Source organism: Sturnira hondurensis, unplaced genomic scaffold (genome assembly GCF_014824575.4).
Source record: "Sturnira hondurensis isolate 20B ecotype Veracruz unplaced genomic scaffold, ASM1482457v3 Scaffold0019216, whole genome shotgun sequence".
Classification (NCBI taxonomy): domain Eukaryota; kingdom Metazoa; phylum Chordata; class Mammalia; order Chiroptera; family Phyllostomidae; genus Sturnira; species Sturnira hondurensis.
The window spans coordinates 344,304-357,069 of record NW_028091847.1 but is presented as its reverse complement, the minus strand read 5'-3'; the positions used below and the strand labels follow the sequence as shown (position 1 = coordinate 357,069).

Genomic DNA, 12,766 nt, shown 5'->3' with positions numbered 1-12,766 from the left:
CCACACTGAACAGAAGCAGGGCTGCCCTGGGCGCCAACCCACCGTCTTTCGGCACCACACGCAGTGCCACGCGGTGACACTCTGGTAGCACTTGATACTTTTGTGGCACCGGTCACACTTGACGGAGGAGTTCCCTTCCACCCACGCGTGCTGCATCACCTGCAGGAGGGAAGGGAAGGATACCAGGGAAGGCTACGGAACCACGCCCCCAGGCCCCTGGGCTGGAGGAGAAGAGTCAGGGAGGAGCACAGGGTGGAGGAGCGGGGACGGAGGGGTGGTTTCCAGTTCAGTGTCTACTCGTGTGGGATGCTGGGCTGCTTTGCTGCACTGCACTGCTGTGGTCTCTGACCCTGCCTAACCACCATTTCATTCATCGAGGTAAATGAAAAACCACTTTTCCTGTGCTTTGAATAGCTCATTCCCCCGGTTGTCAAGCCTCTGAGCAGCATCTGGTCTGGCAGTCCATCTGTCTGTCCTGCAGAACTTTTTGCAGGGTGATGTGCTCATGTGCTCCCTCTTCCGGAAGGCAGCATGATGCGGGGAAACAGGAGGGCTTGGGGAGCTGACAGAACTGGTTGGAGTCACTGATCTTCCCTTTGGCAGCAGGGTGAGCTTTGGCCAGTTCCTGGACCTCTCTGAGTCTCAGTTCCCTTCTCTGTAGAAACGGTACAGTAAGCCCACCTCTGTGTTTGCAGGGGGGATTAATGAAATAGTGCCCTTGGAAGGGCCTTCCTGGCACAGTTCTACCCTTTGGAGGTGCCCACTGATGGGTAACTTCCTTCTCCTTCCCTTCTCCTATGGGCCACTGGCTGTCAGTCTTAGCAGACCATCAGAACCACCTGGGGAGCTCCTAGAAGTTCCAAATCTCAGCGTTCACTCCAGACCAAATAAATTAGAGTCTTTGGGGATGGGAACTGCCATTAGTATGTTTTAAAGCACGCTGGGTGATTAGAATGGACAGCCAAAGCTGAGAAGCTCTCTAGAAGAAACTTAGAGGAAAAGTCCAAAGTTATTAGTGTGGGTCACTGGCTGGTGTCTTTTACATCTATTTCCTGGAAAGCTGGCTATACTTCCTCCCTGGCCAGGAAATGCCACCAGGGCAGTCCAGGGACCTGGAAGCCATGGGGATGCGTGTGTATGTGTGTGTGTGTTAGTGCAAAGTGACCCATGACACCAAATTCTGGGAGCCTGAGTCCTCAGTTGTCTCCCCTCTGAATTCTACAGAACTTCTCAAAACTTTCCAGCAGGGCACCCTGGATCACAGAAGGAAGAGTACGGACTTGGGGGAAGTGGGGGGAGGGGGCCTAATCTGAAGGGCCAACTGCAAGCACAATATTAAAACTACACAGAATATTTGCATTGTGCATCCATGTTTTTATTAAATAAAAGTTTCAAGTCACTTATGAATTAAGTTACTAGTCCTTCTCCTGAAAGGTTTTTGGTAAAATGCTTGTTCTAGAAGATGTGTCACTTTTATTTTGTAGCGTCTCACCTTCTGCCATTCACCCTTGAGGGTATAAAGAATCCAGTTTGCTAATCAATGTGTCCATGGTCACATTGAATTTATTCCAAGGTTATTATTATTTCTATTGAATAAAATGAGGCTTCAGAGAGCTTAAGTGACTGGCCCTAAGTTCCAAGGCTGATAAGTGGTCAAGCAGAGCTTCACAGCCAGACCTTCTGACTCCAAGTCCATGGCTGTCTCCTAACACCACATTGCCTTCTCCATTCTCTTCTGGGATTGGAAGAGGTGGTGAAGGACTTGGGTTGCCCCTGGAGACTCAGGCCCTCCTGACCCCTCAGTGGCTTCCCTCTGTTCTGTGTGTGGCAAGTGACCAGCGTGCAGGCTGAGGGCCTAAGCCCAGGAGGTGTACCGTGCGTCGTGGTGAAGGCATGGACATGGAGAGCTGTGTGCATGAGGGTGGTACAGAAGTGGACAAGAGGCCATGCGGTGTCTCATGGGGCATGCACGTGTGTCCTCACAGGCACCCTTCTCTCATGGAGTCCTTTGGGGGAGGGCTGGATATCACTCCCACCTGCTAAGCCTCTCCTGACTCAGATTCCTCATTGGAATCTTCCACGCAGGAAGGAGTGTCCTTCCCCTGCTGGTTTTGAGAAGAGGCTATTTCTAGACTTGGTGAATGGCATCACCTAATGGCGAAGTTAGAAACCTCGGAGCCATTCCCGACCTCTTCCCTTCTCTCATTGTTTACGTCTCTATCACTAAGTCTTGGTGGTAGTACCGCCAAAAGATCTCTCCAGCTCTCCCTGCATCTTCTCCACCTTAACCAGTGCCACAGTCAAAACACTCAACAACCGGCATGGCTGGGAGACACTTGACACAGACACAGCTGCCGCCATGCTACTGCAAACCTGTCAGCATAGCCTGTGGGTGTGTACCCCACCCTGTTTAGGCCCTCAGGGCAGCATGCCTCCTGCTCAAACTGCTGGAGGTTTTTTCTCCTTGGATCCCTCTCCTGCACCATGGTCAGAGCAATAAACCTAATATGCAAACCCAACATCTCGTGTGCTCAAAGCTCTTCAATGTCCCCTTAGATGCCCAGGAAACTCCTTCCCAACTCCTCAGCTGACCGCACATAACCTTCCCAGGCTAATTCTCATCTTCACAGCACAGCTCCTGCCACTTCGCTTTAAGTGTTCTCTGCCCGAGTCACAGCAAACTAAGTACAGATCCCAGAATGAGCCACGTCTCCTCCATGCCTTTGCATTTGGGGCTTCTGCCTGGGTGCCTTGCCTGCTTCGATCCCTTGTGAAGTTTTCCTGATTTGGGTTCAAGATACAACTCAAATGCCATCTGCTTTGTGAAGCCTTCCCTGGCCTCCTCCTTGGTATGACCACTGTACATCTCACACAATTGCTATTGTCCATCTTACTACTTTGTGCTTTGCTTCTGTGCCTGCTTCTCGCCCACTAGATTGCACAGTTCTCCAACAGGCTGAAGACCATCTAATAACCTGCATGCCCCCTAGCACAGTGCCTGGCACATGGCGGGCACCAGGCAGATGCTGAATGGATTGATGGATGAACTAGATGGCTTAAGAGTGGTCCTCAAGGCAGAGAAGGGGCTGGGTAAAGCTCCCAAAGCCCCTTCTTGCCTAGGACACTGGTGGTGGACATGTTGCCGGGGACACAGCATGCAGAAGAACAAGGCAATAGGTGTCACCAACCTCGCCTCCCCTTTTGACTTTTGAGTACGTTTTGACACACCCAGGAATGTTTTTGGACACACAGCGTTCATGGACAGTATATTTACAGTCTGAAAAAAAAACAAAAGTAAAGAAAGAACTTGTGAGTGACCACACAGGAAAGGTCCAGCCAGCCCCCCACACTCCAGCTGAGGCCTGTACATGACCCAGGTGACCAGTCAGGGTCAGGGGACATCAGGAGCTGGCCTTGAGGAACAGAAGTTCAAAACGGTCTTTGGTAGTTCATTGAGTAGAGAGTTCACGGTTACCTGCTAGATATATTCCTGCACTCTACACCCTGCCTCACTGCCTTCCACTGCCGGCAGTGACCTTGGCAAGAAACCATCTGCTGCTGGAAGGTCTTTCCGCTTAAGGGCAGCGTGAGGTCTCCTCCTTCTCATTCAGCGGGCACCTCGGTATTGTTCGTCTGGGGTGCTGGGAGGTGAGCCCGGGCCGGACACTGGTTCTGTCATGTAACTACCCTCTTAATTCTGGGTCAATTGTTCTATATCTATGAAATTCAGGGTTTTCTACAAAATGGCAATAAAATCACCTCTCTTTCTCTTTGCAGATGTTTTGCAGCATTAAATGAGATAATTTGTATAAAACACCACATGCCTGGGTCAGAATAGCTGTTCCCCAAATTATTATCGTTATCGCTGCTGTTACTGCCACTGATGACTGTGCTATCAGCAGGGGCCCCCAGACCTGGAAGCCCTCCTGTTAGGAGAGAGACCGGGTCTGTAAGAAGTGGCGCAAGCTGGATTTGCATGGTGCAGGGAAACACCGACAGCCCCCTTCCTTAGCCTGCTGATGCCCTCGGTGGACACTGGGCCCGACTCTGCTGAGACAACTTTTGTGGCCGAGGTCACCTGCTGCCTAGCGCATATGTCCATGTTTAGATGAAAAGCTATGGTAACGTGGGCCGCACCTGACCATCCTCCCCACAGCAGCGGCTCCCCAGTCTCTGGTGGGCTTAGACCTGTCTGTGTGGGGGGTGACTGGCAGGACTCTGCACCCAAAAGCCTTCTGTCTGCAGTCCCCTCCCCTTCTTCCTCCTCGAATCCACCCTCTTTCTTACATCACCCCTGCTGTCTTCCTTCTCCATTGCTTTCTTTTGTCTCCTTTCTAGTCTCTTGCCTACTTTTCCCTTCCCTATTTTTTTTCTCTTCTCTCACTTGACTTTACTAAATGGATTATAAAGTGAAACAAATGGGTAGTTTCAATTTCTACTGTGTTTACACACATATATTTTATGTTACTTATTAATAAAAAAGCCATCTAGGTTCCTCTGACCACCCAAAATATTCACTAGCAAAACCCAACTGAAATTAGTGTGAGATACTTTTTCATTATATGTGAGCCTCAGTTACTTTTTTTCCTAGGGCAGAGGGTCTATGGCCTGGAACAACGTGGGAGGGCCCTCAAGCTGGGAAGCAGAAATACCCAGACTGTTTCTGGAGTGGCTCAACCACGTGCAGAGCAAGGCAGTTCTGGGGAAAAGCAGCCCGAAGGACGTTACTCACATGTGCAGCACAGGCCTTGCTTCCGAACGCCCATCAGCATGACGTGGCAGAAGTTGCAGTAGGTTGGTTTCTTGAAATGCTTCATGGTCCAGGCATGTCTGCCATCCCCTTTGGAGCCCTGGAGGGATAGCAAGGGGGTGAATGGGGTGCGGAGCAGGCCGCCCCAGCTAGCAGGAGCCGGGGGCTGCCTCCTGTTATGTTTCCTTTTTTCTGTACAGACTTTCTTTTCATATCTGGAAGACAAGACAGGCATTTATTTTACTGGTGTAAGGACTCTTAAAGAAATGGAAATTACCAGAGGGAACTGGGGGGTGGAAGGAGGCAGGAGAGGGTAAATGGGGGATAAATGGTGGTGGAAGGAGATGTAACCTGAGGCGGTGAACACGCAGGGCAATAGACAGATGATGTGTTACAGAACTGTACACCTGCGACCTATATAATTTTATTAACCAATGTAAACCCAATAAATTCCATAAATTGACAGAAATCAAACAAAGTTCTCTGTGTGTGCTTGTATTTTCTAAAATTAGCAAGTATTAAAAATTGAGAATATTTGAGTAGGAATATGTGGGGAGGATAAAATAAGCCTTTTCTTACATGGCTGGTGGAAGCACAACTCAGAACAGACTTTCTGTGCATGTACGTATGCACGTGTGATCCTTCGAATGTTTATAATGTTTGACACACAAATTTCCTTTCTTGGATTCTAGCTTAAAAAATAATTTTTGAAATGAAGATGAGCATTTTTGTGCTCTGTCAGTTGTTTAACGTAACATTATTTATTTCAAGTAATGCAAAACTGGAAATATCCTAAAGGTCTTAAAATAACCAAAAGTTCAGTTGTGGCATAGCCGTATGATTTAATGTGAAGGGGCCACCAGAAAGATAGTTATAGGAAAATGTATGGCCTGGGAACGCGCTCATGATTCAGTGCTGGGTGAAAAAAGCAGAATGCACATCTGCGGATCGATTATAATCTCAGCTTTACATAGTAAGATCTTTCATGCCAAGAAATGTCACCAAACTGTTAACAGAGGTTAGCTATGGCTGGAAGCACTATAAATTTATTTTATTCTCTAATTTCTATTTTGTGTATTTTCAAATTTTCTACAGTCAGCAAGGACCCTCTCATCAACTTTCTGTACACAGATAAAATAGTAAAGAGACAGTCAGAGAGTGGGTGAAAACATTTCTTCCTGCCTCTGCTCAGAAGCAAATTCGTCCTCATTCACTAGGTAAGCCAGGCATCACATAATCACACACCTTCCCTGAGCACCAGAGCCCCTGCCGTCTAGCTCCTGAGAGCACAGCCTTATTGAAGGCTGTGTCTTCAGAGACACCCCTCCATGCCCACTGTCCCCAAACCTTTCTTATAGGCTCCATCAAAGCAGCACCACTCTTGGGCTGGTCCTTAGGGCTGTAAAAACTACGCTTGTAAGCTGGTGAGAACTGACAGTCAGACACACAGGATCCAGCATGTCGGACTCAAACCCAGTTCTCATGTTCTTGCACTGGTCACAGCCACAGTCCCCAGAGGAGCCCATATGCTTGTCCAAAAGCGGGTTCCCCCTGGTGTCTATTCTCTTCACCACCTCAAAACCTTACTTCTTCCAAGCCCTGAGTTTATTGAATTACAGCCTTTTAATGGAATGGTTTCTATAAGCAAAGCTTCTAATCCAGTGCCTCATAATTGAAACTTTTATTAAGTTCATACTCTGTGCGAGATAGTAGGGGACACAAAACTAGAGTGCTTCCTTATGTGTAAGGAGACTCAGTGAAGTTACATAAATATCCCAACACCACACAAACAGTAAGTGACTGAATTCGTAGTCAAATCAAGGCTCTTGCTGGCCTCAGAGCCTGTGCTCCCTCCATCTTTCCCCCTCCCTCCACACAGCAGGGGTTTTCTTCAGGAAAGGGAACTACAGCACTATTCAGCAGACCCAACCCAAGGGACTGCCATTTTACTTGAAAATACCCGTATTAGCTAAATCAGTTAGCTGACTCTCCCTTTCTTGGATATTATTTTCAATAGATTTGAGGTAAGAAGCAAAACGACCTTGACTTTGCATGAAGTACCCTGTGTGCTTGGGTTATAGCGCCATCATGTGGCTCTTCCATTCCTGCACATGGGCGGCTGCAGGATGTGGGAGCGACCTTCCCCGGTGCCCAGCAGCTTTCTGCTGCCACTGCAGTTCCACTGGGAGAGGAACGGGTTTGTATGTATTGCATTCAGAGATCCCCAGACTTTTCAGTGGTCAAATGTGCAGTTTAAAAAAGCCAGACAAGCAATGTGACTTTTAAGACATTTAGGAATGCTTTCTTGGAACCCTTATGTTACATGTAGAAACTTACAATTTAGAACATATTTAAAAATAAATGCATGGCACTTTTGGTTATTAAGAACTAAATTCACATTTGTTTTTTGCAGGTCCTTCCACTTGACCTTTCGCGCAACAACAGCATACCAAAATCCCATGCGCCCTTCAGGACCAGGGCAAACATCCTCTGACATTTTTTCCCACGGGTTTCTCTCCTAAGGGTGGGCCATTAGTATCTTTGGAGTCAAGTACAAATAAATTCTGACTCATCTTTTTGCTCCTTAGGCTAAGAATCTCAGCTTTTTGTATGTATAAATTGGGGGAAAATGCCTACCTTTTCTGCTTTTGATCACTTTCTGCCTCTCAACAGATTAGTATTTTTTCCTCCTTTCCTCCCCTCCCCACCTTCATCAACTCATTTTTTAAATTTAATTTGTGAGAAAGATGAAATTCTTCCTTGATTTTTTTCTTTTGGCTTAGTTGAATATAACCTTCTCGTGGGTGAATATTGTATAGAGCTCAGAACAGTATCTTTATTTGCTAATAATTTAGTACACACTTGTCAAATGAACGAATATAGTTTAGCCGCTAACAGGTAAAAAGAGAGGACTTCTGGGCTGGCCTAGAGCGTATGTTTGCCCACTGGAGTAGAACCAAGGTTGATATGAAATTCCACATAGAGCTTGATGGTCCTGAACGGTGAGAGACCTTCGAACTGAGGCTTGCTGACTTACGGAGTCGTCCATGCCGAGGAGGACCAGCAATGGGATGGTGGTCATCCCTCCGTGGACCCATTCCTGCAGAGACACAAAGCCGTCCCGGTCGTAGTCCATCCCCTGCAACATCTCCTTCAGTATCTGCGGAATCCACAGAGCAGCAATCGTCTGCTTTCACCTTTGACGCCTTTACCCCACCTTCCGCCCTCGCATTTCTCCTTTGTTGTGCATTGTCCGGTTTGTGTTTCACCCCCTTCCGCTCCGATTCAGAGTGAGTAGAGCAGTGAGGGGAAAAATGGGGCTGAGGAGACCAGAGGTCCAGGTGTGGCTCTGCCTGACCTGACCGAGTGCCCTTGGGCAAGCCAGCCAGCCCGACTCCCTGGTTCTGTTTCATCTATGAAATGGAGACTGTTGCTATGTATTCAGCACTGTAGTGAGGATTAGAGAAAAGGTCTATGAAATGTAACTTGACATAAAAAATAAAATCACTATTACTACCTGATGATGGAGGAAAATCTTTAAAATTTTTTCTAGCTCCAAGTTCTTTGATTTATGAGCTTCTGTAATAAAAATTTAGCTCTGATAAAAAGGTCAGGGGAATTATTATGTGAATTATGTCTGCACTTCCCCCCGCCCCTGCTGCCTTTGGTTTTTCCCATCAGAGAAGAGGGAGATCAAGGTGTAGGACCCCAGAGAAGCTGCCTATAAGAACATGAGTCTGGAAGAGCCTGCCTATTTCTCTCCTGAGTGCGTGCCACTTTTCTCTTGAAAACTCACTCAGAAGTCACCCTGTGTTTCCAGAAACTCACAGGCCTTAGCTCCGTGGGATCCCATTCAAGATACTGGGCAATGTGCAGCATTTGGTTGACAATACGATCCATCTCCTAGAAAACAGCAAGAGCAGAAACCAACTCAAGATGTGTTTTTAAGAGCAAGGCTCAACATCAAACCCTGCGGGAAGATGAGCAGGGCACAACATGAGAAGCACCAATATGCTGGCATTTCACGGGGAGCTCACTACTTGTTCCTGCTTATTTCTGCCTTGACCACAAAGCTCAGTGGACAGTAGATGCTCACAAGAAGGCCAGACGTACGCAGAAGGCCCTCCAAACACTGACCTTCTCCTGAACCCGCCTTCCTCCCCCTAGTCTGGGCTTTGACTTAGCACAGGAAATACTCCTGTTTCCTCCTTTGTGATCTTCGCTCTCTGAAATGCTCACACATCAAGCTGGTTCTCTCCCCTCTGTTTAGTCCCTCCTCATTCCCACAGCTTTAGCAACTTGGGATCCAGCTATACTCCTTGGAGGCCAGTTTCAGCTGGATGGGGGACCACTGCATTGTTCTAGTCTGGGCACTGTGATTTAGATTCCTTTTGGCATCGCCTCTGTTTCCACTGCATCATGTCCAGCAGTGAACCTAGGACTCTGTGAACAGGAAATTCACGAGGGGTTCACCAGCCAGGCTGTAAAACCATACAGCATTGTTGGAGGCTAATGAATGAGTGTACCCCAAGTCTCATTGAGACACACAAGACCAAGGAGGCATTTGCATCCCTGGGCGTGATCTAAGATGGTAATAATAAGGTCAATGTGGGAAGACATGTTGGGGAACTGAAGCAAGGTTCAAAAGTGTCACTTCCACCTGGTAGAACGCTGAGTCAGAGAAGGAATTTAAAAAATTATGTTTTGCCCTGGCTGGTGTGGTTCAGGGGATTGAACTCTGGCCTGCAAATCAAAGGGCTTCCAGTTTGATTCCCAGTCAGGGCACATGCCTGGATTGTGGACCAGGTCTCTAGTTGGGGGTGTGCAAGGGGCAAGCACACATCGAAGTTTCTCACCCTCTCTTTCTCCCTCCCTTCTCCTTTCTCTCAAAATAAACAAATAAAATCTTTTAAAAGTTGTATTTTATCTCAGTTAAAAAGTAACTCATTGCAAAACTGCACATGAGGTGGAAGATGTGGGTAAGAAAGTAGGCAGAAAGGTGGAGACAGGGTTTGGCAGAAGTTCCAATGGAAAGAGTCTGTGAGTCCAGTTGGGACTAAGATTCGATGAGAAAAACAACGTGATTTGGGAACTGAGAATTAGACTCGTCCTTGAGCTGTGAACACGGATGGGCATTTTCAGGAAGCAGAGGGGGCAGATTTCAGGCAGACCTAGCTCGCCTGATGCCTACCCGGGTACATTAGGATGATTACCGAGTCATGGAGCCGTGGGTTCAGTTCTGTGGCACGTTTTAAGAACGGTGTTGACAAACCAGAACTTGACCAGAGTGGGTGTTTAAGCCTGCCTTATGGGAAACAGTGTAGTAATCGGGAAATTTGAGCTTGGGGGACATTTCAGAGGAGATGTGGAAGTACCTCCAAATACTGGAAGGCTGATTGTGTAGAATTGGTTTTCCACTGGTCAGCTGTCCTGGTCAGCCACAGAGGGCAGAAGCAAACGAGGGGTATAGGGAGGGATTTGTTGAGGGCTGGCTTATTTTGGCCTCACGGTTGTGGTGGGGAAGGGGGAGGGGAAGAAGTAGATTTGACGTTGAAATTTCCCTGGCAGTCTAGAGATGCCTTTTGTGCTGGAAGGAAGCCTTTCTAAGTCACCCTTGGCAGTGGGTGAACTCTCCAGTACTGGGAGTGTTCACCCAGTACACTAGGTGTCCAGCTGCCAGGGATTCTCCGTGGGAAGTTGAATCAGGTAACTCTTTTGAGACTGCTTCCGTCCACCAATATTACCTTCCAAACACATCTGAAATTTAACTACTTCTTACTATCTGCAATGCTTCTACCCTGGTGCAACTGACCATCACTTCCTGTGTTGCTGATTTCAATAACCTCCTACCTAGGATTCCTGCTTGCACCCCGGCAGTCTAGACAACACAGAGGCTAGAGTGATCCTGTTATAACCAGGTCACCCATGTCACTCCCCTGCTCAAAATCTCCAACAGTTCTCCACTTACCCAGAGTAAAAAGCAAACCCTTTCAATCACCTCAAAGGCTTGATGATACTTTGTAAACTTTCTCTACCCTTCATCCCACTTCTTCTCTGACCTCGTCTCCAATCACTGATTCACTCTGACCTCACCTTGAACTCTCTGCTACAGTCACTCTGGCATTCTAGTTAATCTGCTAACACTCCAGGCACCTCTGGGGTCCTTTGCACTCCCTGTCCTCTCTCCTGGAAGGCACTTCCTCTGGACCTAGGTGTTTCCCCAGGACTTACAGTCTCTCACCTCCTTTAAGTCTCTGTCCGCTGTCCCCCCCTCAGGGAACCCTTCCTTAGCTCCTCTAGCTAAAAGTGCAGTGCCCCTCAACACTTCCTTTCCCTCCTTAAATTGTCTTCTAGCACACATCTCTAGCACACATCGTACTATGTTTTTCAGTGTGTGTGTTTGCACTAGAATGAATGCTTCATGAGGGCTGTTTATCCTTTTTGTCAGCTGGCTCACTGCTGTATCCCCAGTGTTTAGCACATAGTAGATAGTTAATAAACATATGTTGACCAAATGCTTGAGGGTCTGTGATTCTTTGGTTGTTCCCTCGCATGACATACAGCACAACATTGCCCTGTGGCTGTAGGGCTCCCATAAAGACACTCCGGGGTTTGGAGGGCATTGGGATGGATGATTTAGTTGGTCTAGTGGACTTGTTCCCTTTCTTCTTTCCTCTGTTCTGACTCGACCCTATGCACCTCAACCTCAGGGCCTTTCTGTCAGTGAGTCCCATCTTTAACATTGCCAGCCATGAAGACAAGGCCTGCATGACTCTTTCGTCCTCTGCCCTCTGCCTTATTCCTTTTCCATTCTTCCTTTCACTCCACAGTCTCTAACCTATCCCTGCCTATTCCAGAGGGAAAGGGGTGAGTCTCAGGCTTTTTCAGGTGCAATGAGATAAGGTCAGGTGTTCAAAGCAGACAGAACCAAATTCCTAAAGTTAGTGCCCTGGAGCATCAGAGGATGGCAAAGGCAACACCAGAGCACACCTGCAGTTATCTGCCCTCCTCCTGCCCTCCTGCACTGGTCTTGCTGCCTCCCCCAGCTCCTCTCTTCTGCTCTTGGACTACAGCAGGGAATTTCAGGAAGAATTTCTGAACCCTTTAGGAAATTAAACTAGATAAGATACTAAAGGATCTCCCATTCTGAGATTTTTATAATCCCAGGCTTCTGGAATGAAAAGGCAAGTTGGAGTTCACTCTCCTCCAGGCTGGCTCTTTGGAAATAGAAGGTAGGGGTTCTACTCTTTTCTGCAGCCTGTATTGAGGTATTGCTATTCTTATAAAGATAGGACTCTATAATAAAGAATTTCCAGACTCTTTCTCCATCTGTTCCTCTCTTCCTCTGCCTTTCATGGATCCAGAAGGGATATTTGGAGAGCTTACCGCTTGATCCAGAAGACCGTTCTCATCTGAATCATAGAGACGGAACATGACTGCAAGAAACACAGAGATGAGGCTTGAGGCATCCTCCAAGCACCAGGGACTGGCTGAAGCTTTGCTGCTGACAGTTTTAGATCAGTTCTGACCACCACTGCGGCAGAGGCCATCGCAGCCAGCTCACCCACCCTCCAAAGGCACCGTCTGACCTCCTTCAAGAGAAGTGGGGAGGGGGAGGAGAACCAAGCCACCTGGATTCTGGGACTGACAAGATCCAGGTTATGAGAGCGATTCCCTATAGAGCATTCAGACCTCTCAGCATCACTGGAACACAACTCAAAGCACGCCCAGCTGGTGGTGGGGCAGGGGCACCGGAAGTACAGATGGAGCATTGCCTCTGTTGCTCACAAAAGGGTGTGGAATGAAGCTGATTCAAATCTTGGCTCTGCCCTACCCCCTCTAGGGAGTTAACTAAGTCATTCAGGATCAGTTTCTTCATCTGTAAGATGGAGCTTATAATGGTTTCTTTGTCTTAGATTTTTAAAAGTGAGGAATAACATGTAAACTACATGCCTAATCTGCAGTGTGTGGGATGTAGAAAGCACACAGCAGATGTTATTTTTTAATTTTATTTCA

General features: G+C 47.6%; 1 protein-coding gene across 3 annotated transcripts in view; it reads right to left on the bottom strand.

Moving 5' to 3' along the window:
• The window catches only part of DGKG (diacylglycerol kinase gamma), a 178,500-nt gene that overhangs the window by 103,764 nt on the left and 61,970 nt on the right, over positions 1-12,766 (bottom strand). For all 3 annotated transcript variants that reach the window (XM_037027529.1, XM_037027530.1, XM_037027531.1), the window contains exons 7-12: positions 12,137-12,186; positions 8,579-8,653; positions 7,788-7,910; positions 4,733-4,850; positions 3,189-3,277; positions 43-159 (exon numbers count right to left, since the gene is read on the bottom strand). In XM_037027529.1, coding sequence (XP_036883424.1) covers positions 43-159; positions 3,189-3,277; positions 4,733-4,850; positions 7,788-7,910; positions 8,579-8,653; positions 12,137-12,186 — 572 coding nt within the window. The remainder of the gene's footprint in view (positions 1-42; positions 160-3,188; positions 3,278-4,732; positions 4,851-7,787; positions 7,911-8,578; positions 8,654-12,136; positions 12,187-12,766) is intronic.